This window comes from Apteryx mantelli, chromosome 2, assembly GCF_036417845.1.
Source record: "Apteryx mantelli isolate bAptMan1 chromosome 2, bAptMan1.hap1, whole genome shotgun sequence".
NCBI classification, from domain to species: domain Eukaryota; kingdom Metazoa; phylum Chordata; class Aves; order Apterygiformes; family Apterygidae; genus Apteryx; species Apteryx mantelli.
Window position 1 is genome coordinate 37543083 of NC_089979.1, and position 27875 is coordinate 37570957.

Below are 27875 nucleotides of genomic sequence, written 5' to 3' on the forward strand. Positions count from 1 at the left end.
CAATACCAAGTTATGTGCATAACAAAGCATAAAAATTAAAATACCATATTTTTGCTTCACATCATTCACAATTTATTCACAATAAAAGATAGTAAGTATTTATATTCCAGTTCAAGGAATAATATTTGCAAGTAATACGTAGACTAAATAGTTTGAATGTGTTGAGAATGGCTCTTGTGGATAAGTTTTGGAGGTAGTGAAGAATCTGAATTTTGGTAGGCTGATACCTTCCAGAATTGCACTGAAGATAGTTGTTAAGGTTACTGGGTAATATGAGGTGGAAACGATTGCTTCTGTTTTCATTGCTTAACCTCATGTCAAGACTTTACATTAAAACTGCAAATGGCAGATCATAGAGGGCTGGCACTGATGTGCAGACTCGAAAAGCTGTATACCTTACACTCAGATTCACTTTTTCTTTTTCAAAAGTTGTTATTAAGATTCCTTTATTAAAAACAAAAAAAAGTTTAGAAAAGAGGCAAGATTTTTTTTTTTAATTAGAGGAAAAAGCTAATATTCAAGCATATAAAATAATCTGTTTATACTGATTTCATTGACACAGTCATATAACTAATGTAGACACACCCTTGCAAATTTTATAGAACTAAATTTAGGTGGGATTATTAGTCTTGTTGCAGTTTTTGAATATTCATTAGATTGGCTGTTTTGCATTTAAAAAAATGAAAAATTGAAACTATCAGTTTTGATTTATTCTAAAAAGCTGCACTTCATAATTAAGCTTATATGTAGTTGTTTGTAAAAGTCCCTCCTAATACTGCAATTGAATACTGTAGTTCCCAACCTAAGGTACTTGCTAAATACAAATTTAACAAATAATGGAAAGGAAAACTTAAATTTCTCATATGTTAGACATAGTAAGTGAACAGTATCAACTCAAGAAAAGGACTGAGTATTGCTATGGACAGCTCAATGAAGACTTTGATAAAACTTGCAGTTGACATCTCAGAAGAACTCAGGATGCATGAGGTATGAAATGGAAGATAATATAATAGTATTGACTGCACTGGGGATTTTTTTTTTCTTTTCAGGAATAATTTTTTTTGTGGTATGTCACCGTTTCTTAAAAATACTGCAAAACTGAAAGGTGCAGGGGAGGCAACAAAAACTATTAACCATGCAAAAATATCTTGCGAAAATTAAAAGTACTGCTCTGAAAGCTATGAATAAGAAGCATTATATGCGATCTGTGTGATATTTCTGTCCTTTCCACGCTAAACATAAAATGTTATATGGTATAAGTACATTACAGTGTGATGTGTAGATAAAAGTTTTGTTCTGTCATAGCACAAATCTGAGGAGGCAATCAACTAAAGTCAGGCAACCAAACTGAAAACGATTACAAGATTTTAAAAATACATATATTTAGGTAATGCATAGTTAGACTGCAGAACTCTTTGGCATCACTGACTGCCTGAGATCAACATTTTCAGTGCAGATATCCAGTCTTTGTGAACTTTGCAGCATGAAGATATGTATGTGTGAATGTTATTGTGACCATGGATTTCCAGAAGAGGTGTTGATTCCTACTTTGTGATTGCCTGAAGTGAGTTTGTTTGAGGTGGGTCTTGAAGGATGTGGTGCTAATGCAATGGGTGCATCAGCTTTGCAGTGGAGCTGTTTCCACTGAGACTGCGGCCCTGTTGCGCAGTCAGGAATCTTAATAAACAGATGGAAGAAGGGAATATGCAGAAGTCGCACAAAGTTTTTGATTAGTCAAGTAGACCCAGATCTTCAGTCTGCCATTCAAACTTTCCCTCTGTCCTGGAGTTTTCCATAAGGAGCTGCAGAGTCTAGCTTGTACTGTTCCACCCTCCCAAACAGCAGTAAAGTGTTGTTTTTATTTCTTGGTAGGCTTGCTGTCTGTCCTGCTTGGGTAGTTTCTAAGCATGTGGATTTATTAAGGGTAAGGGTTTTCTTGCTACATTGAAGAAATGAAGAAAATAGTTAGGACCTCACTAGTTCAGTTTGTTAACATTCAGACAATGATATTAATATATGTGGACAAATAAATATGCTTTCACTTTCTCATGTAATGATATTAAGAATTTTATTTCCTAAATTTTAACTTACCTGCGCTGTTTTTTTAGGTCCAGGTCATTAAAGTATATGTCTGTACATACATGTCACTTCTTCATGCACAAGGGCTGGATTTGCAGTCATGCATTCGCATGCTTGCCACTCCCGAGTACTGTTTGAAAAAAGAACAGGAGACTTGAATAACGTTACGAATAGTTACACAGGCACTGCTATTCCTGGAAGTAAAAATCGGTTTTGCTACAAAACTTTCTTCTCCCTGATTCAATGGATCAAACATCTCAAATGGCTAGAACTCATGACCAGGTCTTACGGGGAATTTTTCCATTTTAGAATCAGGCCTGACTTCATTTTTAGGAAAGAGAAAAGTAGGAACATAGAAAAAGGATAGAAAAATGGTGTGGCCATATATACAGTTGTAAGAAGGACATTGATAAGGTGTCATACCATTACTTTTCTTTGTGGAAAGCACTTTAGCCCTGAGTTTATAACTGCTGGCAGGCAGTGAGGAGAAGCGGGTTAGAGCTTTGATATACTGCAAAGTCATGATAGCGCCTATACTCTTTTATTGCAGACTCATGGATCTTTGTGTAGAGCGGAGCCATTAAGAGGAGAAGAGCTGCAATTATATCCAATATGTTTAGTCCAGGCACTTGGCATTTGTGTGATTACACATAGATTTTTCCTGTACTTTAGAAAAGTCTGGTGTGAGCCTGATACACTATATGGACTTTGAAATAGGATGCTTAATGCAAACGTAACTTCACAAACACTTAAGACAGTTCTTTGTCCAGTTTGTAGTAGGTACAAATCTATTGCAATTATAGGTAGGGAGCTGGGAATCTTTGACATAAAATGTAACAGCATGTTACTTTTTAAAATGGCCTAATCCTTCATGCGTTGATCAAAATACCTGCTCTCACACCTGAACCAGTGTAAATTGCCTCTATTAATTTTGTGTAAAAGCAGCCAGTGAGTATACTTGATTTTCCTATTGTATGTCTAGAACCAAACTTTTAACCATTTTTTTTTCCCAGAGGGCAAAATTCCAATGCAGCTGAATCTCTTGTTCCAGGTTATTTATTCTACTAACTACTATTTTGAATATAGAAATATCTGGAATAACAATTGCTTTCCTTTTGCATCTAAATGTTGAAATGCCTAAATATTTTCTACACTTCCACTTTGTATACAAGCTTTATTATAGAATAATTTTACCATTGCTATATCAATTTTTTTCTGCTCATTTTGTCACTGTTTTAACTGCAGAAAGCTAGTGTTTATTAATCTTTTACTGTACAGTATTTCAGATATGCTATTAGTTTAATCTTCTGCTTTGTATTTTCTCCCTCTGTAACCTCTTGCTCCACAATAGAGAGCCCCACAGATTATTTTCTTTTCAATGCAAAATTTTAGAATTCAAACTTAGAAATCTACAATTTTATTTCTATTTGTGTCTCCCAGCATTCTCCGTCGGAACCCTTTTTAGAGAAACCAGTGCCGGATATGACTCAGGTTAGTGCACCGAATACCCAGCTAGTGAAAAGTGATGATTATCTGCCATCAACTGAGCCGCAGCCACAGCAAAAGAAAAAGAAAAAGAAAAACAATCACATTGCTGCAGAAGGTCCCAGTAAAGGTTTTGGTAAGGAAGACTTTCCTGGGGATCTTGACAACCAGAATCTAACCAGGAACTCGGTGGATATCTCTCAAGAAGAGAAGAAGAAAAAGAAAAAGCCCAAGACAAAAAAAGAACCGAAGGATCCTAAAGAACCCAAGGAAAAGAAGGAACCCAAGACCCCCAAAGTCCCTAAGACCCCTAAAGAGCCAAAGGAAAAGAAAGCAAAAAATGCCACACCAAAACCGAAGACCAGCAAAAAGACCAGGTAGGTCAGAAAGCTAATACGTGTGTTCAGAGAAAAATAGTGTATTTGTGGGATTTCTAGAATATCTGTGCTAAGCAGAGTGGGTGGGGATGAAATCTTGCTTTGTCATTGGGCATCTATCATCTACAACACCATATTTTTGAGGAATACTCAGGCGTGTTTCTGTTGTTTGGATTTCCTGTTTATGGCTTCATAATTATCCTGAAATAAGCTGGAAAGGCGGACATATTTGTCATAGTCAGCAAGGCTGATTTATCTTTTCAAGGCATAAATATTCCTGGATCTGTTAGATTTCAAAACTAACTCATTTTCTTCTGATGTTGATCTGCCATTGTTTGTGGTTTGTGTATTAAGAAATTAAATTGCTTCAACAGTAATTTTTTGGTTTGACTGAAATCCAGAGAGGGAGCGTTTAGAGAAGAAAGATTTGATGAAGTTTTTGTCTAAATAAAGAAATGAGCTACTTAACATTGTTACAAGTTGTACTACCCTTCCAGACACTTTTATACTGACATAACCTATGGGCTATAAACTTTGCTTTTTAAAAAGGCATTTTTATATGGATGTTGATGTATTCTCATTGTAGGGATTATACTCATTTTACTGTTTCATGTAAAAACAATTTTTCTAGTACAAAATCTTCCTGGACAGACCAGATGCTTCAGCCCTGTTTCTTAGCTGTTTTCAATTGGCATCATGTCCCTTTATCAGGATAGACTTAAAATACTACAGAGTAGTATGAGAGAGGACAAACTGCCGTTATACATGAGTAAATATGTCATAGATAATCACACAGATTCTTTCGTTATCCCTCAACTCCCCAAACACCATGATTACAAATGCTTACTTGAAAGAAAACTGAAAGGAAAAAGACATTAAAGCTCAATTTTTTTCATTTGTACCTAGAATTTCTTACAACTGTTCTGAATTTGTTCCAAACATCTGAATCTGTTTTTCAAGATGTGGCTAGTGTTATAAAATATAACTTCCAGATGGAAGCACAGCCAGACTTGGTTAATCTGAATCAGTTTGCAAAATCCATTTTTATTAGGGTTTAAAAATTGTAGTTAATGAATGAGCTTTGCATATATTCTGCAAGGCTGACTGTTGGTTAGTCTTGCTGCAGTTATATCACTAAATAAGGCACAGTAGATACTAGTTGTTCCTTTGGCAAGAAAAAGATGTTTTTTAACTAGAAAGCAGAGATGGTGTTTCCTGCAGAATTTATAAACATCGGCTTGTAAAATTAAATGTTGTTCTGATCCACCTGAATTAGCTTTTCAGTAAATAACTTTTGCAATATGATAAGCTGAATCAACTGTAATTTATTTACACACACTATGTTCCGGACTGTCCAGGTATAAGGATGAGTTTTATACACATAAGTCATTTCTTAGAAAATCTCTAAGTTGTACATCTCCCATGCATGTTTTTGAAACCAAAATACTGTATCAGCTAAAATAAGCTTTTTATTCCATTTCCTTATATTCATAGGTTTGAAGGCTGAACAACCATAATCCATGCTATAGGACATCTCCCAGCAATTTCTGCACCAAGAAGTAAAAAAGCTTTTACTGCAGGACTTCTCAATTAGTGCATTTTTGCAGGGTCTTTACTAGAATGAAGCTTTGTTTAATAAGATGTGGCTGGAAAGACTCTGGTTCAAAATCATGCATGGGTTTCTATGGCTGTGCCGGACATCAGACCTCAGAACTTGTCTGTCCCACCTACTCAATCCTAATATCTCTTTGCATGTCTTCTCTAAGTCTTTGGGGCATGCTGTGCAGATTAAAGGGGCAGTATTTCCTCTGAAGGAACAAATCACTGCTTTCTTAGATGTTATGTGTAGGGAAGTTTTATTCTCTATCTTCTTTCCCATGCCATAACTCTTGCAACTGGATGACTACAGCATTCTTGTAGTTACTAAGCCCTCTTGTTTTAACTGTGAGAGAAACATGCAGCATTAAGAGTATTTGCTGTTCCTTATACTTAGGGTTGTTGAGAAAGTCTGCTTTCCCTGTAATGGACTTGTCCTTCTGTTGCTGAACGCTGTTTTGAGAACAAGGTTGTTCCATTTTGTGGTCTGATCAGATTGAGTATCAAACTTCAGTGAACTTTCTGACTGTGAGATGCTATTCTTATGTTGCTCTAGAATTTTAAATCGGTGGGGGGAAAAATTTGCTTGCTGTGGCAGTACCACAGATTGGGAAATCTGTCCAGTGACATAGATCAAATTTTTAATGAATCAAGTTTTTAAATGAATCAACAGCCCAAACAATCAGTTAAGCCACAATATTTCAGCAATGCTAACTCTAGAAAGGAAATATTACAGTAACTGAGATGAGTAAGATTCATGCAACTGAATATAAATTATGGTATGATTATGTAGATGGAAAACATTTTGATAACATTAATAAGATGTCTGGCATGTGTTTACTACTGGTGCTTACATTGCTCAGTACTTTGCTTCTAAGCACTGGAAAAAGAGTAGTGCAATTTTGGATTTCTAAATGCTGTGAAAACTAGCAGTCTTCATTCCTGAATAATCTAGTTGGTTTTAACAGGAGAAGAGTTTTGCACTCATGTAAAAATCAGGTACATAAAGTCAGACATTTAAAATGTAAAGAGCAACAGTTTTTTGGACAGAGCACAAGTCCCAAATAGTAAAAAATTTAAACTGAAATGTCAGGATTAAATTATGAACTATTAAATTACAAAATGGATTAGGCACTTCAGTACCACATTTTGAATCTGTGTATATTTTAATACAGCCTGTGTCTTGTGTCAAAATTAGATAAAAATATAATCGCATCCCTTCTACCTTTACAGTAAGTTGTAACAAAATGAGCAGCCTGCCTCACTGAAACACACCTTCATGTGATGGATAACAGATAGATTGGAGAATGAAAGAAGCTGATTAATTTAGTGCTTGTTTGAACTACGAGTCCTGTAGCATCATAAAAAGAAAACATCAAAATAGGCTGTTCTATATTGTGCTGTATGCTTGATGACTTTGGAATTTGAAAAGTTGTAATTGAAATTAGCTTGATCCTGCCAGCACAGAAAGGCATCTACAGTAGTGGCTGGAGGAAAAAATTTGCAAAAGAAATGTATTGTGGAACAAATTAGTCAGGTTCAAAAAGAAAACACAGATAAACTTAAGATCACAAATGAAAGGTTTTCATTAAGCTGGGCTCTTAATGTTATCAAGCCAGCCTGGGGCATGTGCAAAGTCAGCATTTTTTTCCCAAAGTAGGTGGAGGATAAGGGGCAAATAGTCCTACTAAATTGCAAAGTCATGGCTCAGATGTCTGCTCCTCCTGTGCCTTTCCCTGGAGGAGATGCAGACCACCTGTTTGAGATCATGCTGCTACCCAGCTGATCCCTCGCTCCCTCTCTGCTTCCTATGAAACCTAGAGAGTAGTTCAGGTGTGTGAAGCGGTAACTACTTGCAAGGGCCACATAGCAGCTCTTTTTAGGAGCAATTGTTGGCCCCCTTGCCCATCTCCCAGGAGGATGCTGTGCTTTGCAGGGCTCTTCCTACCTGCTGCTTCTCCTCCCCTTGCCCTTCCACCCCGCAGCAGCAGAACCCCCTGCCCTTCCCAAATGCACAGCAGCAGCGTGGAAGCAGAGTAGGGCGAGTGGGTTGCTGCTGGCAAAGGGAGTGCAATTGCTTCTTGTGGAGGGGGTGGAGACTGACTTTTTGGCGCGCAAATTAGCTGTTTGTTGTATAGGAAAGGGGGTGGCTTCTGGCTGAGGAAGTGGGAAAAGGCTGCTGCGTGGGGGGAGTGGTGAGGGCAGCAGGATGCAGCACCTTAGGGAGCTGGAGGACAGGAAAAGAGGTCCCTAGGTGGTAGTGGTAGTTTTCAGTCTGAAGCTCAGCTCATCCTGAGAAAGGCAGGAAGGGGGTGCCTGTGGGAGCGAACAGGAAATGGTGCGAGATTTCCCTGCACGAGCACATTGAGGCTGTTCCTGTTCACACCTGTCCCAACGTCCCTTTTGAACTTGCCCAACTATGAAAGGTTTACCTTCGCCTTTATTGCAGCGGGGCCTCGCAGGCTTCGCTGTTAGCAAAGCTTCCTTTTCAGTCATTTGACAGAGTTTTCAGGCCGAAATAAACCTGGTCATCCTATTGTTGTTTTTCTTACTTCTTTGCCCTAAAAGCTTTCAGTTACTCTAGGAGCCTTAAAAAAATTGTTTGCCTCAGCTTAGGCCGCAAAGAAAGTCTGTCAGCTCTAACATTTTGAGAGGGTGGGATTCTTCATTACTGGTTTATGGTTTTGTTGCTCCACAATGAATGTGTAGCAATTTTTCCAAGCAGGGTTCTGTTTAGAAATTTTTCATGGTAAATGCCCCACAAATGGAAAAATAGAGATCTTAGTAGTGTGACTGACTAACTTTGAATGATTAGACTAAAGAAAAAACATCTTCCAAATCCTGATACCCATCATAAATTACACTAATAAACAGATCTGTCAGTTATCCAGATCTAATGAAATAGTTGTACAGTGTAAATATAAGGGCTAATTACTCCCCCTCTTAATCCTGCTAAGCATGCCATGCTTTTTGGATATTTTTTGATTCGGATGGTTTGGCCCTCTAAGTTTCCGGTGCTTGACCTGGCTCTGTAGGTAGTTGCTTGACAAAGTGACACAAAACGCTATTTGTCAAAAATTGGTCTAAAATCTTCTTTCTTCTCTGCTTCCCTGTTATCCTTCTTACTGTTTTCCTTTTAAGCCCTCATTTTCCTTCATCTTGTTCTCTCCTCTGACCTTCTGCAGGTTGTGTTCCTAGTGATCCCCTTTGGGGCAGTCTCTGTACAGTCCTCTGGGAGAGGAGGAAACCAGAAAGCGGTACTGGGCAGCTAGCTTGCAAGGCATCTAATCTGAAATGCCTGTGTTTATATTACTTGAATGAAAGGTCTCATTTTAACTGTCAATTATAAAAATATTTTAGTGATTTGTGTGTGGATGTGCAAATTTTTCTTTAATTTCTGCCAGATTTATGGTTTTTGTTTGGACTGGAGACTCTCGGCACTTTGAGTTGTGTGTTCACATGTGTGTAAAAACAAATGTTCAAGATAGTTGTCTAAAGGTGTATGTTACAGTTCTCATTTCTTGTTTCCAAATTTGAAAAGTACTATCAGGCATATAGCCAAAGTTAAGTATTGACACATAGACCCTAACAGTAATTCTGAATTGTCTAAGAACAGATCTTTACCTACCTGTATTTATATATGGAAAGCTAATTTTAGTCCAGTCTAACACCATACCTGAATGATTTGAGCATGCTCTGCTGGAAAGTGGAATAGGCTAGGTCAAAAGTAGATATGTTTAATTGTTATGAACAAATGGCACTTGCTTTGTGGGAAGCTGGAGCGCAGGAGAGTTGTTGACAATTCCAGGAAGCTGATGTTCTCACCTGCCAGGTAAAGCTACTTGCAGTGTTGCAAACCAGGAAGCAAAGCCTCGCGCTGCTTAAAGAGACAGTGCTTTTGTTCTGTGGGTTTTGGTTTTTGTTTTTTTTCCCTTTACCTTTTTTTTTTCCCTTGTTGGAAAAAGAAAAACAGCAATTCTTCGGCTGAATTCAGAACTTAAAATTCTCAGTGTAGCTTCTTACAGGCTCTGTTCTCCCCAAGTGAGTTGTGCTTTTTATGTGTCTGTTTTTAACTGATAGTGCAAGTGAAAGATTCAAAATTGTGTCCAAATTACTTAGTGCGTGTCTCTTGCTGAGAATGATTCAGTATGCTGAAGCACAACTTGTGTGTGTGTGTGTATATATATATATATGTCATGAAATACTCTTATGAAGATGTTTAGCTCAAACTCTCTGCTGCTACAAGTAGGGAAGGGTCTAATAGAGTTTAGAAAGAAATCTTTGTTTAGGTGGATCTGCTACAAGTACTTCACTTGCTTGCAAGCTCTTTGTCTGGATCTTCCTGTGTGATAAGCACTCGGGGATGCTGTATGAGTCAAACAATTGTGGTCAGGCCGCCGAGCAGTCTTAGGGCAGACAGACAATCATTAGTGCTTTCCTGCCTTTCAGCAAATTGATATTTTATCAAACCTTGGCTACGCTATTCTTCAAGACTTTAAGCCTGTTATTCATATGTGATAGTGCACCCAGGGCACGGTAACTACTACTAAACTTAATTGTACGCTTTGCTCTGATTTATAGAGGTCACCAGTGAAAAGCACTAGCCTGTCAACTTACTTTACCTGGCAGCGGTTCAACTCCCTGACAGGCTTACCTTTGATTTAAACAAATTTGAGAAATATGTAAAGTTTTGGAAGCAGTTTTGCACTGATTTGATAAAAGAAACCACAAAACGCCGCAGCGCAGGTGTTGGGAATGTTTGAAAGCTGATTGAGAGAAGCAGATGGCTTTAGTCAGTGGCATCCAGCCAAAAGAGCAGGTGCTGGTCACGTGGCCGCTGGTTACCAGGGTAATCTGATTGCTCTTGGCGTGCAGATGAAAGGGAAGGGGCCCAGCGTTCAGCTGGAGTATTGTATAATTTGTGGCAGTTAGAGCGGAAATAAATGCTGGAAATGGAGCCTCATAGTAGGGGAGACTTCTGTCCATGTGTAGCATACACACTAGGGCGGTTGGAAGGGGAACTGTTGTATGTTTTTTTTTTTTTAATGATTTGTCTTATGTCGTCGCTCTTTCAGTGGTATCAAACTTTTTTTTTTTTTTTTTTTGGAAAATTGTCACAGTTTGAGTTTTTTTCTTTTTTTGGAGAGGAAAGCTATATTTTGCCCTATGATTTTGCAATAATAATTTATTTTTCAAACTCCCGGTATTTGCATGTGTAAATTATTTTTTGTTTGGTTTTGCTTTTTTTAAAAAATTCCATATTGGTTTGAATGCCCTCTGCAAAAGAAAATAATACAGGAATTGAATTGATCTAGTACCAAAGCGTTATATAACTGTATTCAGAAATTTTAAATTATAGCTCTGAAATATGCATTCATTTGATAAATAATAAAATGAGTAAGCATAAAGCTGATATGTTTGTTTGAGAAGCTACAAGGCTGGGATTTACAAAGGAAAAACAAACCCCAGACAACCCCCCTGCTATGATATTAAGATATTAGGGGAATAGAAGCTACTTAAAAGTGACTGAAATAATGTTTCACAATCTATACTTCTCATTTGTCAAATATCAGTGTATAATTCTACATGAGCAGGTTTCTTTTAAGCATTTCGGCAACTTTTTAAAAGCAGTCTGTCAAGTCAGTAACAGGCCTGAAGTGGTTGACCACAGAAGGGGGGGGGGGGAAGCTGGCAGAACCCCATATGAGTCTCAAAGACTAAATGTGTTTAAAACTATTAACTTTTATCATCAGTTCTTCTTCGTTTATCATTTAAAAACTTCATCTGCGTGACGCTGAAGATCTCAGTGCTTAATCTGGTGACCATGTATTTAAAGCTGGATTTTGATATGTGTATCCTTAGCTGCTTTTTTTTTTTTTTTATAATAATAATACTCTATATGCATAGATGGGGTTTTAAATGTAGCTAAAGAGAAGGTGTAGTCCCAACACCGTAAAGGTGATTATTTTCCCAAGGCTGGGGGGACAACCCTGAAACCTTTTTCTTCCATTGGTAGCTATGACTTTGTAATTTCACGTGGACACTGGGATGCTAGTTTTTGGTTTCTTATCAAAGAAAAAAAACAGTAGAAAATTTGTGAAAAGCATAAAGGTTAGGTAAATAAGCCAGGTAGCTGCAGCTGACAACAGCAAGCCTAATCTGGTCAAGTTTATCAACTCCTGTCTGTATAAACTGCCCCTCACTACAAACTACTCATTAAGTGTATATGCATGCCCTGAGATGTGATGCAAAGACACCTTTCCTAGCCCCCTTTTTGGAAATAACAGGGAACATGGAATAAAATGGAGAATTTTCTCTTTTGGTCCACTGTTTTGGTAAAATTTCCTCTGATCCTGCTCAACTAGTCCACACAGTTAATATCAAGAAAAGTACACGTGCAATCCTGTTTCATTTCACATGCATCAGACTGTTCAAGTGACGTTTTCAAAAGTGCACGATTGGAAGACAGCAACTCTTCTGGTCTCATTTTTAGCTTCTTGTCAAATATGTTAGTCACTGTCTAAGCTCTCTCCTTGAAGGAGAGAAGTGACATGTCTATTATTAAGGAATGGGAAACGTATAGCAATGGCCCGTGCATCATTGATTTTACAATTATGTTTAAATCCTTAAATAAGACAAAGCAGTTGAAAATAATGAAGTCACTAAAAATAAACAGTTTAACTGCTTTGTTAAGTGCTTCTTACTTACATTTTTATATGAAGTTTGATTAAAAATACCTCTGTTTTAGTAACAAGAAACCAGACTCAGAAACTAGTGCTGCGAAGAAAAAGGTTAACAAGGGAAAAGAAGGTTCTGAAAATTCAGATCTGGAAAAAACTCCACCACCATCACCTCCTCCTGAAGATGACGATGATCCAGGAGTTCAGGTAATTTTCTTCCATGTTCTCTGTAGCCCTTCCCAGTTTAGGTAGGTAAAATTGGAGGTCGGACAGTCTTTGTTATTTGCAGGTAGTTTCTTTATTGATTAGAATGATATATCAAAAAGGTGAGAACTGAAGATCACCATAGTGAATATTTTACTTAGAATAAGCACTCCTCATCATGATTTTGCTTTACAGTCTTGTTACCTGTAGATACGTGCAAAGTGCTACTTTTTTTTGCACGTTTTCCTCCATCACTCTGGAATTATGAAGATGAATTTTCTGGTCGGTAGATTTAATATGCCATTGTGAGGTCTTTTTTTATGAGCCTTGCTTTTTCTGTTGTATTGGCTTTGCGATCTTCTGAAATCAAGATTAAAACATGACAAAGTAGTATGCAGAGAACTTGTGTGTATGTGGGTTGTGCTACATCATTTTTGTGAATGAGGGGCTGTTTTGCAGGACTGCCAGTCATCAGCTAACAGTGATAATTTCTCTTCAACACTGAACATCTGTCGATTTCTGTCCAAACGTTTTCATGTAAATAAAATCTTGAAATAGAAAAAGCAAATCAGAAAACTTCTGTGTGTTCTGTCACTAGCCATGTGAAGAGGAGGTCAGCTCATGGCTTGCTTCTGCTGGCAGTGTTCAGAGTGGGCATTAAAAATCAGAGTTTCAAAAAGGTTGATAATTCTCATAAAGGCAAAAAGAGGCAAATTGTAATGGAGAAAGTATGAATCTCCTAAATAGTCATGCTGGTATTTCTGAAATCCATTGCATTTGGCCATCACATATCAGTTTGTGCACATTGCTTCTAGTTAATAGTGATGTCAAGACCAATGATCACTTGAAGGCTCAAAGTAGCATGGTGAAAAAGTTGTCAAGTAGCAGTGTTGTAACACAAATGCAGTTTATACCTTCTCTCTTTACCATTTTTCGGAAGGGTTGTAGAATATAATAAAATGTGGAACAATATACTGTATTCTGGTTAAAAACAACAACAGAAAAGAGCATTATTTCTGATTCATGAGAGTCATCATGGCATTATAAAGTCTGAATTAGAGTGGAGATATACGTGCAAACATTAAGAAGTCTAAAGAATGAGTTTTCTGTCCTGTGCCTCAAGTCTTTCTTAGCTTGATTAACGGTACTGACAAAGATGCAGAAGAAACTTCTGGGGTTGATGGGTTTTTTGTTTGTTTGTTTTTATTTTTTTTCCAGATTATTATATACTGTCTACAATTCAACATATATGCACGTTTGTTTTCAGTTTAGTGGGACAAGAACTCCTCTCTGAAACGTATTTGGGTGATAAATTTTACATCTGAAATATATTTTTTCTTTATGTAAATATGAGTGTTAGGGTCTTTGCATCACATAATTAAAAGTAATAAAGTATTATTTATTTTTCATTTTCTTAATATTTTTTCCTCACATTGTGCATGTTATACTGTGCCCACACTACTCTATGGCAGCTTACAGAGGGGCTGCAGCCGATACATTAAGATACCTAAAATTAATATTCCTGCAGGAATGTGTTATAGATTTCCCAACTCAAATTTATATTATGCAGTTCTCTAAAACACTGTTGTATTTTTTTTGTGCACCACTGCATGAGCTTTTTAAAGAGCTCAGTATTTAAGTGTGATCTTTAGAGAGTGGGATGAATATTTACTTTTGTGTGTTATTTTATCGTACAATTTTTGTATATTCTGTTGCCGTACCTATTATTATTCACCTTTCTACCTTTAGATCAGTTGATGAATAAAAGATAAACTGATACAAACAAATGCATGCACGGTTTCTGGTAACACATAAAAATTGCAAAGCCTTATGTGAACGCTAGGGGAAACAGGAAGCTAACCAAGTCAATAAATATCAGAAAGAGGATTACGCTTATATTCTAGGTGCCCTTTCTATTAGGGAAATGGATGAAGAGACTTTTGGCACCAAAAATATTGGTAAGACTTACCTATAGAGCCAAAAGAAAATTCGTATTTTCCCATCAGTGATTATGGAAAGAGGGTGTGAATTTGCCAAGTGGCATCTATTTTCAAGTATAAAAATATTGCTGTCATGTTATAGTCTAACATTAACCCCCGTAATTTACTAGTTTAAAGACAGAGCCACATCATCGTTGTTTAAAGGGATCATGTGAATTCCAGCTTTGCTCAAGAATTTCAATTTAATTTAAAGAAAGAATTTCTAATTTTGTGAAATGTTTCAGATATTATGCAGTTAAAAAAGCATCCTTAACTATCTAAAAGTATATATTTAACTTCCATCTATGTACATTCAGAGACCTGGATACATAGATTTGTTGAACAAGCTACATACATATTTGCATGTAGCTGAACAGGTGCATATTAAGCTGAGAAAGATGCAAAAATAACTAATATCAATTCATAAATTGGATTTTTTTCTTAAGTAATTGAAAATTCCAAATCTTTTTTAATACGTATGTGAGTCCATTGAGATATGTAATGCTGAGCTGACAGTTTCCTTCAACAAAATGCATTATTAGCTTTTCAGACTGTATGACCTGATCACAGAATCACAGAATCGCTGAGGTTGGAAGGGACCTCTGGAGATCATCTAGTCCAACCCACCTGCTCAAGCAGGGTCACCTAGAGCACATTGCACAGGATTGCATCCAGGTGTGTTTTGAATATCTCCAGAGAAGGAGACTCCACAACCTCTCGGGGCAACCTGTTCCAGTGCTCTGTTACCCTCACAGTGAAAAAGTTTTTCCTCGTGTTCAGATGGAAGCATCTGTGTTTCAGTTTGTGCCCGTTGCCTCGCGTCCTGTCACTGGGCACCACTGAAAAGAGTCTGGTCCCATCCTCTTGACACCCTCCCTTCAGATACTTGTACACGTTGATAAGATCTCCTCTCAGCCTTCTCTTCTCTAGGCTAAACAGGCCCAGCTCTCTCAGTCTTTCCTCATAAGAGAGATGCTCCAGTCCCCTAATCATCTTTGTGGCCCTTCGCTGGACTTGCTCCAGTAGTGCCACATCCCTCTTGTACTGGGGAGCCCAGAACTGGACACAGTGCTCCAGATGTGGCCTCCCCAGGGCTGAGTAGAGGGGGAGAATCACCTCCCTCGACCTGCTGGCAACACTCTTCCTGATGCACCCCAGGATACCATTGGCCTTCTTGGCCACAAGGGCACATTGCTGCCTCATGCTTAACTTGGTGTCCACCAGCACTCCCAGGTCCTTCTCGGCAGAGCTGCTTTCCAGCAGGTCAACCCCCAACCTGTACTGGTGCATGGGGTTATTCCTCCCCAGGTGCAGGACCCTGCACTTGCCTTTGTTGAACTTCATGAGTTTCCTCTCCGCCCACCTCTCCAGCCTGTCCAGGTCTCTCTGAATGGCAGCACAGCCCTCTGGCGTATCAGCCACTCCTCCCAGTTTTGTATCGTCAGCAAACTTGCTGAGGGTGCGCTCTGTCCCTTCATCCAGGTCATTGATGAAGAAGTTGAACAAGACTGGACCCAGTACTGACCCCTGGGGGACACCGCTAGCTACAGGCCTCCAACTAGACTCTGCGCCGCTGATCACAACCCTCTGAGCTCTGCCATTCAGCCAGTTCTCAATCCACCTCACTGTCCAGTCATCTAACCCACACTTCCTGAGCTTCCCTATGAGGATGTTATGGGAGACAGTGTCGAAAGCCTTGCTGAAGTCTAGGTAGACAACATCCGCTGCTCTCCCCTCATCTACCCAGCCAGTCATTCCATCAGAGAAGGCTATCAGATTGGTTAGGCATGATTTCCCCTTGGTGAAGCCATGCTGACTACTCCTGATCACTTTCTTTTCCTCCACATGCTTGGAGATGGCCTCCAGGATGAGCTGCTCCATCACCTTTCCAGGGATGGAGGTGAGGCTGACTGGCCTGTAGTTCCCTGGGTCCGCCTTCTTGCCCTTTTTGAAGACTGGGGTGACATTGGCTTTCTTCCAGTCCTCAGGCACCTTTTCTGTTCTCCATGACCTTTCAATGATGATGGAGAGTGGCTTAGCAGTGACATCCGCCAGGTCCCTCAGCACTCGTGGGTGCATCCCATCAGGGCCCATGGATTTGTGGGTGTCAAGTTTGCTTAAATGATCTCTAACCCACTCCTCCTCCACCAAGGGAAAGTCTTCCTTTCTCCAGACTTTCTCTCTTGCCTCCAGGGTCTGGGGTTCCTGAGGGCTGGCCTGAGCAGTAAAGACTGAAGCAAAGAAGGCATTCAGTAACTCTGCCTTCTCTGCATCCTTCGTCACCAGGGCACCCACCCCATTCAGCAAAGGGCCCACATTTTCCCTAGTCTTCCTCTTGCTACTGATGTATTTGAAAAAGCCCTTCTTGCTGTCCTTGACATCTCTAGCCAGATTTAATTCCAAACGGGCCTTAGTCTTCCTCATCGCATCCCTGCATACTCTGACAACGTTCCTGTATTTTTCCCAAGTGGCCTGTCCCCCTTTCCACTTTCTGTAGACTTCCTTCTTCTGGTTGAGTTTTGCCAGGAGCTCCTTGCTCATCCATGCAGGTCTCCTACCTCCTTTGCTTGACTTCCTACTCATAGGGATGCACCGCTCTTGAGCCTGGAGGAAGTGATGTTTGAATATTAACCAGCTCTCTTGAACGCCCCTTCCTTCTAGGGCCCTAACCCATGGGATTCCTCCAAGTAGGTCCCTGAAGAGGCCAAAGTTTGCTCTCCTGAAGTCCAGGGTTGGAAGACTATCTGGGAATTTGAATTTTATTGTTGTAGAAAATGGTGTCTGGCAGTGAGTGTTAAGTTACAAATGTTGTTAAATGTATGTGTGTATATGTTACAAACTCTTTTTTTTTTTTCCCTTTGTAGTTCCTTTAATACTTTCTTCCTGCAGATGAGGTTACAGGGACACAGGCACTACATTTTTACATTGGGGATAGTTCAGCTTTTTCTTTCTCCTGTATTAAAGTTAGGGTCTTTGTGTTGTGCTTCAGGGCAGCCTTCTGAATAGTGTAGAGCAAATGGAGTGAAGAAACTGTATTTCACTATATTTCCCTTACCATGTCTTCTCAGTGCAACTAGGTAGACAGGGAGAGCAAGGCTGGCTTTGGCAACATTATGGGCCATGCTGTGGAAAGCTGGTTTTTGCTTCCTGCCTTCGTCATCTGTTAAAATTGGTAGACAACACAAACTGAGGAGAGAGATGCTATTTTTTCTTGTTTTTGAATTGCTCCATTAGATCTGCTTTTTGTATTCTGTGACTCGGGTAATCCTAAAAACTCCTCACCACTTTCCAGCTCAGAATAAGCATGATCTTTTTTGGTGCAAAAGTTAAAAGTAGCTTAAAAGGCAGGAATTTAGAATAGTGTATGGTCTTGATTCCGTTATTGCTACTGTGATACTGTAAAAATAGTACCTTTCTCTTTTGCATACTATTTGAGAAATATGAAAAAGTCTTCTCAGTCATTCTGCAGTTCATCGGTTTTGTTTCTCATGAAAAATATCAATACTTTCTTTTTAGAAGCGACGCTCTAGCAGGCAGGTGAAGAGGAAGCGTTATACAGAAGACCTGGAGTTCAAGATTTCAGATGAGGAGGCTGATGATGCTGATGCTGCTGGAAGAGATTCTCCTTCTAATACTTCTCAGTCAGAGCAACAGGTCAGTTGGTATCCCAGATATGAATGGATTGGAAAGATGGTTGTAACTGTAGTATTCAGAGCTCAAATATGAGCTCTTTCCTGAACGATATTCGTCCATGGTTGGCACAATGTGCCAAAAGAAATTAGCTTTTTAGCTTCTTAAAGAATATATTCATTCATGATTTTGTTTACAAGCTGACAATATGTAATTTGACACAATACTTTGAAATTAATGGTCTCTACCTAAAAGAAACCTAAACCGGACTGCAAGGGGTCTGAATTTACTTCCGTAAATTCAGTGGTTTGGCTTCTATGACTTTAATAAACCACTCAAGCTTGTTCCCTGCTGCTAGGCACCATAAGAACCCCTTTATGAAATTACTGCCTTGTAGTACCCAGCAGGGTACACTTTATTCTCTGTGCAATGTAAATGATGGATAAAATAGTTTGAATAAAATGAGGGGTAATAATGTAGGAATGACTGTTGTAGCAATCTCATAGTTCTTTGAAAAAGCACTACAAAACAACTTCACTTAACTAACTGATGACCTATTGGAGAATATATGCCTGTTCTTTGGTATTTCATTTGGCAATTTGTTAGGCCCTGAGAAATACTGTATGTGATCTCCATTGTTAATTGTGTATTAACAGAAGGGGAATTTGGTAGGTTTGCCTGAAACTGTAATAGTGGGGATCACATGCGATTTTGATAGCTGTTATTCAAACATTTACACAGCCAACTGGAGATCCTAAATGTCATCTAGTATTTAGAATGGTGTATTTGGGTGACGAAAGCATGTTTAATTTTCAGAGAGATGTAACTGACCACATGATTATATCTGTATATGTGTGTGTGAGCCTTTGTGGGAAAGTGGAAGTTCAGTTAGCTCTTAAAAATGTGTTTAAACAAGTATCCTTCAATCCTTTATTATGGTATTAAATGCATTTGAATCCTCTGAATTCTCATGCTAGGAGGAAAAAATCCTCCTGTGCATTAAACTCTTGCTGCAAAAAAATTATTCAAAGTTTTTCTGGTGTTGAAAGTCTGTAAGAAACAAAAATAGTATATTCATTCCCATAACGCTTGTATGATATTTATGTAGGAATCTGCTGATGCGGAAGGTCCTGTTGTGGAGAAAATTATGAGTAGCCGTTCAGTCAAGAAAAAGGTAAAAAAAAAAAATAAAATAAAAAAAAATCTTTTTTTAAGAGCTAAGTATAATTCTGCTAAAGCTCCTGTTAAGGTTTCAAAATATCTTGGATATTCTTAACTGAAAAACTGTTTTAATGAATAGAGGAAGTTCCCTAAAGGTGTCTTTAGATAGTATTTAACATGCTTTTGGATAGGCATAAACAAAACAGATTGCTTGTTTAGTCTCTGTTCTTTTCCTGCGTCTCTTCAGATGAGAATTTTGATTTTTGTAAATATGCATACCTGGGCACAATCTGTGTTTGCTTTTCACTTTAGAGTGATGTTTCATGGGAGTCTGAGGAGTGAGAGAGCCCCCCTTTACTTATTAAGTTTCTCACTTCTATAGTAAAGAAAAATCATTGGTCATAATTTTATGCATCTTATGACAGTGGTCATGCTTATGCAACCAGACCAAGTTTACATGTGACCAAGAACATTACATATGCAGGTGGTCAAAATATTCCTTTTTGCTATGCTAAGATGAAGAAACATTTTGTTTAGTTAGTGTTGTTCTCTTTTTAATTCTGCCTGGCTGTGAACTAGGTTCTTATTTTGGTCGAAGACTCTTCTGAACTGCTTCAGAACTTGGTTGGTCTTACACTTCCAAACTGTTAGCCTCTGAGCAGGAATTAGAAAAGAGCTTGTTCCAAAAAGGGCATTATTGTACATTATAGGTTCTTCTATGTAGCTAATTCTCTGGTTTATCCTGCAGTTAGGTTTAAAAAGCCAACAACAACAAAAAAGCCCTCAATCTAATTAATTTAGAGGTGATACTGGGATTTATCTTTGTTAACCAGAAAGATTTCATCTTTTCTCGAAAGTGTTAATTTTCAGACTAGGAGAGTTGCCTTTGTTTGTGGATTATTTTGGTTATGTTGTGCTTTTTATTTTTATTTTTTTAAATTTTATTACTGCTGTCGTAACATCATTGTTATCAAAATTTATGTAGTGTCATGACTGGCTTTGACTGAATTTGACCTGGTCCTGCAGCTTTCACAGCACAAAACCTGTAGGGTTGTGGTGTGGATTTTTTTGTTTGGTTTTGGGGGTTTTTTTTGAAGTCTAGAGCTATATTTTTGTTTTTCAAGCCGCAGGCTTATTTTTCAGATAAACTCCATGTAATATAAACTCAGTAATTAGTTGTCCTGATGGTCTACTAGGTAGGGGAGGAGAATGTGGTCTTTTCATAAATGTCTTTACATTGGAAGCTGTTTTTCACCAATTATTCTTCTCTTCTTCCTCTCCCCTGCAAACAAAGGTGTGATTACTCATGGGGAGTGTGTATTTTGCTGCAGTTTGTGGGAAGTGGTTGTCTGCTGCCTGCATGTCTTTGATTGCAAGCTCTGCTGGAGGCAAGCTCTATTTTGAGCTCCTTCTTTAATGTTTTTTATGGATTGCATTTTCAGGTTTGAGGGGTGTCTCTTCTTTCCCTGCTCTTCTTCCCAACCCTCCTCTTTATCCCCCAAAACTGGATTTCAGGATGTTAATATTTAACATCTGAAGTACCCAACTGTGCTTTTATTAAAGGTCTTTTACACTCTTACTAACGTCATCAAAACCCTGGTTGTCAGATTACTAATCAAAGTAAAATTGCTGTGATCAGAACCAGTGCATAAAATAAACATGAGGAAATGCTTCACTAGGAAACCTTTCAGTGAATTAGGATGTAACAAAGATGTTATGTTTAAGTAAAGGACATTAGGTAATGAATACACTTTTGGGAGCAGTGCTCTTATCACAAAATTATACTGGCTTTCTCTAAAATGATCTTAGTCTAGCTTTGGAGTTATCAGATATGAATAAAAGATATTTTCCCCATTCTTAACTTGGATCTTTTTTTAATTCTGTTGAATGCTCATACCTCTTGCAGGAAAATTTTACATACGTATATCATGTCCTCTTTTTAAACTGTCACAGTCTTGATGTCCTCAGTTTGTATCTGGAAATCTTTCATTTCTCTTAGTTATTTTCTTGGCCAACTTGAGCCCCCTTTGAATTTCTTCTACTTAACTTTGAAAAAAGAATGACTAGAACTAAATATGCTATTCAGCATAATAGCAGGTGTTATAGAAAGGTATGGTATTTATAGTGCATTGCACCGACATGTTGCGCATCCGAATTTCTCTTTTTGCCTTCTAATACATGATAACTATGTCTTACTGAACTGCTTACAAATGCCTACATCTCTTCCATGAACAGGTTAGTTTAAAATCTAGTGCTGTGTATCTGTTAGTGATTGTTTCTGGTAATGTATAGCTTTGCGTCTGTCTGCTACTCTTCTAGCAGTTCATCTTTCAGTTAGTTTTTTGAAGCTGCTAGACATCTCTACTTCTGAGTGGCTTGCTTAAATAACTGTATCAGCAGATATTACTGTACACCTTCTGTGGCAATGGCAGTGCAAGACTGTGTGCCTTGAAGGAAAGGATCACGTGTTTCTTCAGTTATCTGCAAAGACTACAGATCGGACTGTCAATTATGTCACACCTGGGAAATGATCATTTGAAGTGTCCTATGTTGCCAAGTTTGACAGGCAGTATTTTAGGGTGTCTTCATAATAAGTTGGGAAGAGTTTTCTGTAAACGTCCTGTTTCATCTTGCTACTTGGTCAATGTTAACATATGTGTGAGGGTTGGACAGTGATGTAAAATCACTGATGAGAGAGCTTCTCTCTCATTTGTGCTATGTTGATGTTCTAGTAAACCCCACCTGAGTATAGGTGGTTGTAATTTGATTTGAATTTTTCTTTTGATTTGCCATAAGCATGAATGCCAAAGTAACTTTTTAACAGGATTTTTTTTCTGAAATACTTTTTATTTAAGTGAACCTTTGAAGAACACTTGTGGAAGATATAAAAACATAAGACTAGCTTTTATCTATTAAACAATACAGTAGTACTTGTATGAATTACAGGATTTATCAAGATTTACATTGTGAATTGTTGTTATTAAGTTGGCAGTTGACAGTAAGTACATGTGACTGAAATGCTGCATAAGTGCATTAAATTGGCTAATATGGAACTACTATGTAAAGAAGTGTAAATATGTCATTGTAAGACTGTTGTATCTCAAAGGATTCTGGTTTAAAACTAATTAAAGACTTGGCCATAATGTATGAGAGTAAAAAGCTAATATCTTAAAATTAGGGAGGGCTTCTTAAAGAGTGGTTTTGGCTGGGGGTAATAAATACGTTCAGATAGTAGAATCTCAGTTCTTTTAGGCTTCAATTCTGTGATTATCTTCTTGAGAAATAGCCCCTCTTTTATCTTTTCTGAGAAACAAACTTGATGGTCTTCAAATTTCTTCCTTTGACGGTGTCTTTATAAAATGACCAAGAAACCTCCTGCCTGTGTTTAGGGCTAGAGGATAGTTCCCTTTGACCCAGGATTCGAGAAGGCCGGAAGGAGCACTGAGAATAGCTTGTCGTCTTCCATTTCTCCAGGGAGACCCAGGCGGAAGCTGGTGTTGCTTCTGTCTCCACAAGGGAACACTGGCAGAATATACTAGAATGATGGAAATGCCAAAATGCTGAGATCCCTTGCTAGTCTGAAAGAGAAGAAATACTATGTAAATCAGAGATTAGGGATGCATGAACTTTTTCTTTACTATGCTAGAAGAGAATTTAATGCAGAGTTTAATGTAGCTACTGTTGTTGCCCTTCACTTGCACATGCACGGAAGTAATGTCTAGCCAGCAACTTCATTTGAGAGAGAATTTGAAAGATGATTTTTCATCCTCCAGCTTCAGAGCAGTCTCTCTTTTTCTGTATATGTTTGATGGAGGAGATTGACTTACACAGGGTTCATCAGTTTTGTCTGTTTAGTGCTACACAGAGTATTTTGTACAGGTGTTGCTGTCTCTGAAGAAGTATGTATAATGGAAAATTCTTTTCTATTTAAAATTGTTCCAAAGTTCATTAGCAAACACAAACTGTTAATGTTGTGACATAAACTGAATTCTAAATGTGTGGCTGGTGCACTGTCCTTAGTTTGTCCTATAGCTAGGTTCAGGAGTAATACTTTGTTGAATTACATGCCATATGTTCTGCAATACTTTGGCACTAGGGATGAGTTAAGGATAGTCTCATCCCTTAGCACTGAATGCCCTTGGTTTTGCTGGTTTATATCACATCTTTAACCTTGCTTTAAATGTAGGTTTTGGGTGTTAATTTAATTTGGCTGCTCTGTATGTGAGACATCTTGCCTGAGTGAATTTAATTACACCATTGAGTAAAACTAAAGCCATGAACACTGATGCACTAAAATTGTAGCAGAAGTATAAGGTTTAGTTTTATATGGCTTCTTGTTTGGAGTTATTAACTATATGGAGGAATAAACCCCCTTTAAAACTCCTTTTTTAAAACATTACAAAACCCACAATGTAAAGTTGCCATGAGCCAGCCAAAAATAATACATAGGGCATTCAGGAGTGCAGTTGCTAATTGGCTGCTGCCTGAGAAAATGGTACACTTGGCTTCTACTTAACACTGTGGGTTTGGCAGAAAGCCAGATTTGGGGTGAGGTTGTGAATGAAGCTGCATGTGGTTAGGGAGGAGTTCAAATGATTCATGTCTTGGAAGTTGTAGTAAGCAGTGCAGTATGTACGTGGGTAAGCTGCTGGAGGAAACTCCTTACCCATGTCCTCCCCCCACACACTCCTTCCTACCCCTTCACTCACCTCTGCTGTTCTCTATTCTTTAGTGCTACATGGGGACCGTATTCTGTATTTCAGTTAGTTTTAATCATTCGCTCCATTGGGATATTTAATGGTGTAACTCACATTTCAACAATTCTTCTCTTATAGATGGAGAATGGAGAGGAGGTAGAAATAGAGGAATTCTATGTAAAGTACAAAAACTTGTAAGTAAAGTTATAGGTCTGGTTATTTTCATTCAGCTTATGCAAATTCCAAATAGTTGTTGAAAACTGTATTTGTAAATGATGTAACTGTTACTACCCCACTTTTAACACTACTAATATTTAGTCCAAGATAGTGGTAAATAAATAACAGGGAAATATCTTGCATTGGTAGTATTAGGTCTGGTAGTGTCTCTAATCTGTATTCTTTCCAAAATGAAATCTAGAGGTTGCTCTGCTGTTAAAATTTAATTTAAGGCTCTGATTATGCATGCAGATTCATAAGCACATATTTACGTAGTTGTATAGATCTAACTGCAACCATAGAGCTTTAATCTCATAATGCTCCTGAAAACTAATCCAAATCAACCTTTACCGTTGTTTCAAAAACAAGATTTGTGTTCAGCAAAATCTTTTATTACGATAACAAATGAGATGGTTTCCAGTATTCCAACAGAGAACTGCCACTCTGGAAGAGGGATGTAGTAGGGGTGAGAACAGCAGCATGCTGTTTCACTTCTGGGCTCTGGAACTGCAATGCAATCAGTATTTAAAATAAAATACTTAACTTCTGGATAAAGCACATTTTTCTTCTAGAGAAACAGAAAATCTTGTTCAGTTTTAAAAAGTCCTATATGAGGGACAGAAATTCACTTAAAGTGAGTTTCTTGCAGTTAACTGCAAATAGTTGACTTCATTTTAAATATGCTGCCAGTTTTTTACCCTTTATACTATATTGGTTATTGTGTGATATTTAATAGATTAATTGTGGTTTGTCTAGTTTTATTACATTGACATGTAATTTTGTATTAACTATTTGTGTCTTATTTCTTAGCAGTATAACTTTATGAGAGACTTTAAATTTATAAAGTGGGACTAGTCATTTTGGCAGAGATGCTGATTCTTATCTGAAGCTTAGTGTTTTCTTAAAGAGGAAGCATTGTCATAGAACTGCAATTACAAGGCTTTTTATTTTCTTTCTGTCAGTGTTAAAATGTTAACTGACTTTTATAGGATTCCTAATTACAGAGTGGTTCTCAAAAATATAGTGTATAGTATGATAGTATTTGATATCTATTTACATACTCTTATTAACTTTTTGAAACCCCATTCTTTTCTGGAGTATAATGTTAAATAGTAGCATTTATGATGTATGTCTTGTCTAATAATCTATATTTTGAATATGCCCAGTAAAAATTGTCCTTATTCTGTGCCAAACACTAAATGCATGGAGTATGTGTATGAGTATTATTTGTGTGGGAATTGTTTTTTATTTACTGATGGATTTCTTCATTAATAAGTAGAATTACTTCCAGTAAAGATGATTTGTTAATAACTTATATAATGAAGAAGATAGTGTCCAGTTTCCCAAGCATGACACTACAATGTACTTAAAAAATTTAACAGCACTAATGGGATGCATGGGCATATGCAATGGAAGTACAGTTTTGAGTAATATTTTCTTTATTTCATCTTCTAGCTCTTACCTTCACTGTCAGTGGGCATCTGTGGAAGAACTGGACAAAGACAAGAGAATTCAGCAGAAGATTAAGCGGTTTAAGGCAAAACAGGGCCAGAACAAATTCCTTTCAGAAGTACAACATTTTTTTCAACTTATTTTAATGTTTAAATGTTAGATATTTAAAGAATATTCCTATAAATTCTTATTCTATATACAAGCAGATTTTTAATAACTGGATGAGATATCAGTAGCGTTTATTCTGGTGTAAAGTATAACCAGGCTTGATTCCAAGTGCTGCAAGCTTATGGAACTCAAATGGTCCATCCTAACTTTATAATTTTTACTATAGCTTTTTTTCTTAAAGGGAATGATTAGTTCACGCTTCTAAACCGGAAGTTTCTTCGTCTTTCTGTTGTTTGCTTGCTTAGATCTTGGCCCTTGCAGCGTAATGTGGAAACTGTAGCAATTCTATTCAAGCAACCCATGTAAGACACTAGGTGAAGTTCTGTAGAGTATAAGAAAATATACGTTTATGGAAGCTAGACAAATTCTCTTGTGGCATACTTTAAATCTTTTTAAAAAACTTAAGCAACCTGTCAGAATTGGGAATAACAGTAGCTTGGCGTAGAATTCTCTCTTAACTATGAGGAGTGACATGAAAAGAGGCGACGCATACTAAGGCTGAGAATGATTCTTGACGAATCAGTACCAGGTCTGCCTTCTCAGGAGCTGATTATGCCAGTAAAAACGCAGCACATTTTTCTGTGTTAGGGGCTGCTGCTCACTAGGGATTCTAAGCTTTTGATCATCAATTTAATTTCACTTAGAGCCATAAGCAGTGGTGTGGCAGGGGTCCTGTCAATAAAAGACCAGATCTGCTGATTTGTGTCTCTGAAAGCTTACCTTTCAGCAAAATGCTGTCTTTTGAGAAAACACATTTTTGTACTAATCTATTTATTTATTTACATATTTACCTATCATCATTATTATTTATAATTAAAGATAAGCAAAACCTGTAAGAGATTGAAAACTTCTGTAAAGTCATCGTGGGCTTCTGATTAATTGCATCAGCTTGATATAGTTGGATAAAATTGACAGAATTCGGGGGAGGAAGAGTTGATGTACTATGCTTTTAGGAGAGAGTATAAAAGAGCATAGAGAGTATTTCTATGAATGATAGGTCAAAACAACCCAAGATGCTTTTGAGATTATTAGAAAATGAAGTGGCAACTGTAAAGAATTAGCTGCCTCTCATAATTCTAATGCCTAAGGAGCTAAGTTACATTATCTTTTCAAGACCTCTGATATTTCTTTTTTTTTAAAGAAGTTAATAAAATATGGAAGAATGGTCAATGCAGTCTTTCATGCCATTAAGCAGTTTTTAATGTAAAATTTAACATCTGTTCTAAAGCAGCAAGCCAGGAATTGTGTGGGGTTTTTTTTGTTTTTTGCTTTTTTTAAATCTGTTTCCAAGTGGATCATAAGTTTTTGTAAGAACTTGGAGTTTGTTCTTGTTTAAGAAGAAGCTATCAGAACATACATAGTTCTTGCTCTCTTTATCTCCCTTTTCTATTGGAGTAGCTCTTAAAAGTATAAAATGAAATGCAGCACTTGTGTACAAAAGTGAATCCTGTATCTTGTTGAAGGGATAAGAAAGATGATAAATTGTGAATTTTGGAGAAGCTGTATATACATGTGCTGTTTCTTCTGTTTCTGGAGTAATAATCCCTGAGTCTTGCTTATAAAGCAATTAAACAATTCCTGTAGTTAAAATAATCTAAAGGCACTTAGTGTACAAGGCTCTAATTCCTTTATTGCAAGCTGTAGTTTTCAAGAATACTAAATGCATTGCATGCCATAAGCCTTTTCGATTGCTCATTAGTGAATTGTAATTTCACACTTCATTTAAAATATTCTTAAACATTCTCTCACAGTAAAAGGTTTCACACAGTAATTAAGAGGCCCAGTTAACAAAGTCTGAGAAGTCTGATTCCCTCACGGGGAATGATCTTGCTGAATTGTAGCATTTCAATTAACATGTTGAAGTTTGCCAAGTATAAATTTTATGTCACTGTGACCCAAAATATTATTGCCTGGTGAAATACATTATAGTTTTCCTCCCAGGAAGGGCTAATAAAGATATCTTTTATATTTTTGCCTCTGTCCTTCAACAGATTGATGATGAGCTTTTTAATCCAGATTACGTGGAAGTTGATCGAATCATGGATTTTTCACGTAGCACAGATGATAATGGAGAGGTAAAGAGAAATTTCAGTGCATTTCTAGTCATATAGACATTGTATTTAGAATGTATTCTTTATGAATGTGAATATA

General features: G+C 37.6%; 1 protein-coding gene across 1 annotated transcript in view; it reads left to right on the top strand.

The window, feature by feature from the left end:
* Nucleotides 1–27875, top strand: part of CHD7 (chromodomain helicase DNA binding protein 7) — a 132978-nt gene that overhangs the window by 69856 nt on the left and 35247 nt on the right. Inside the window, exons 3-9 of the mRNA XM_067290491.1 lie at nucleotides 3520–3941; nucleotides 12286–12424; nucleotides 17917–18054; nucleotides 19139–19204; nucleotides 24027–24082; nucleotides 25560–25674; nucleotides 27716–27799. Of these exons, the coding sequence (XP_067146592.1) occupies nucleotides 3520–3941; nucleotides 12286–12424; nucleotides 17917–18054; nucleotides 19139–19204; nucleotides 24027–24082; nucleotides 25560–25674; nucleotides 27716–27799 (1020 nt within the window). The remainder of the gene's footprint in view (nucleotides 1–3519; nucleotides 3942–12285; nucleotides 12425–17916; nucleotides 18055–19138; nucleotides 19205–24026; nucleotides 24083–25559; nucleotides 25675–27715; nucleotides 27800–27875) is intronic.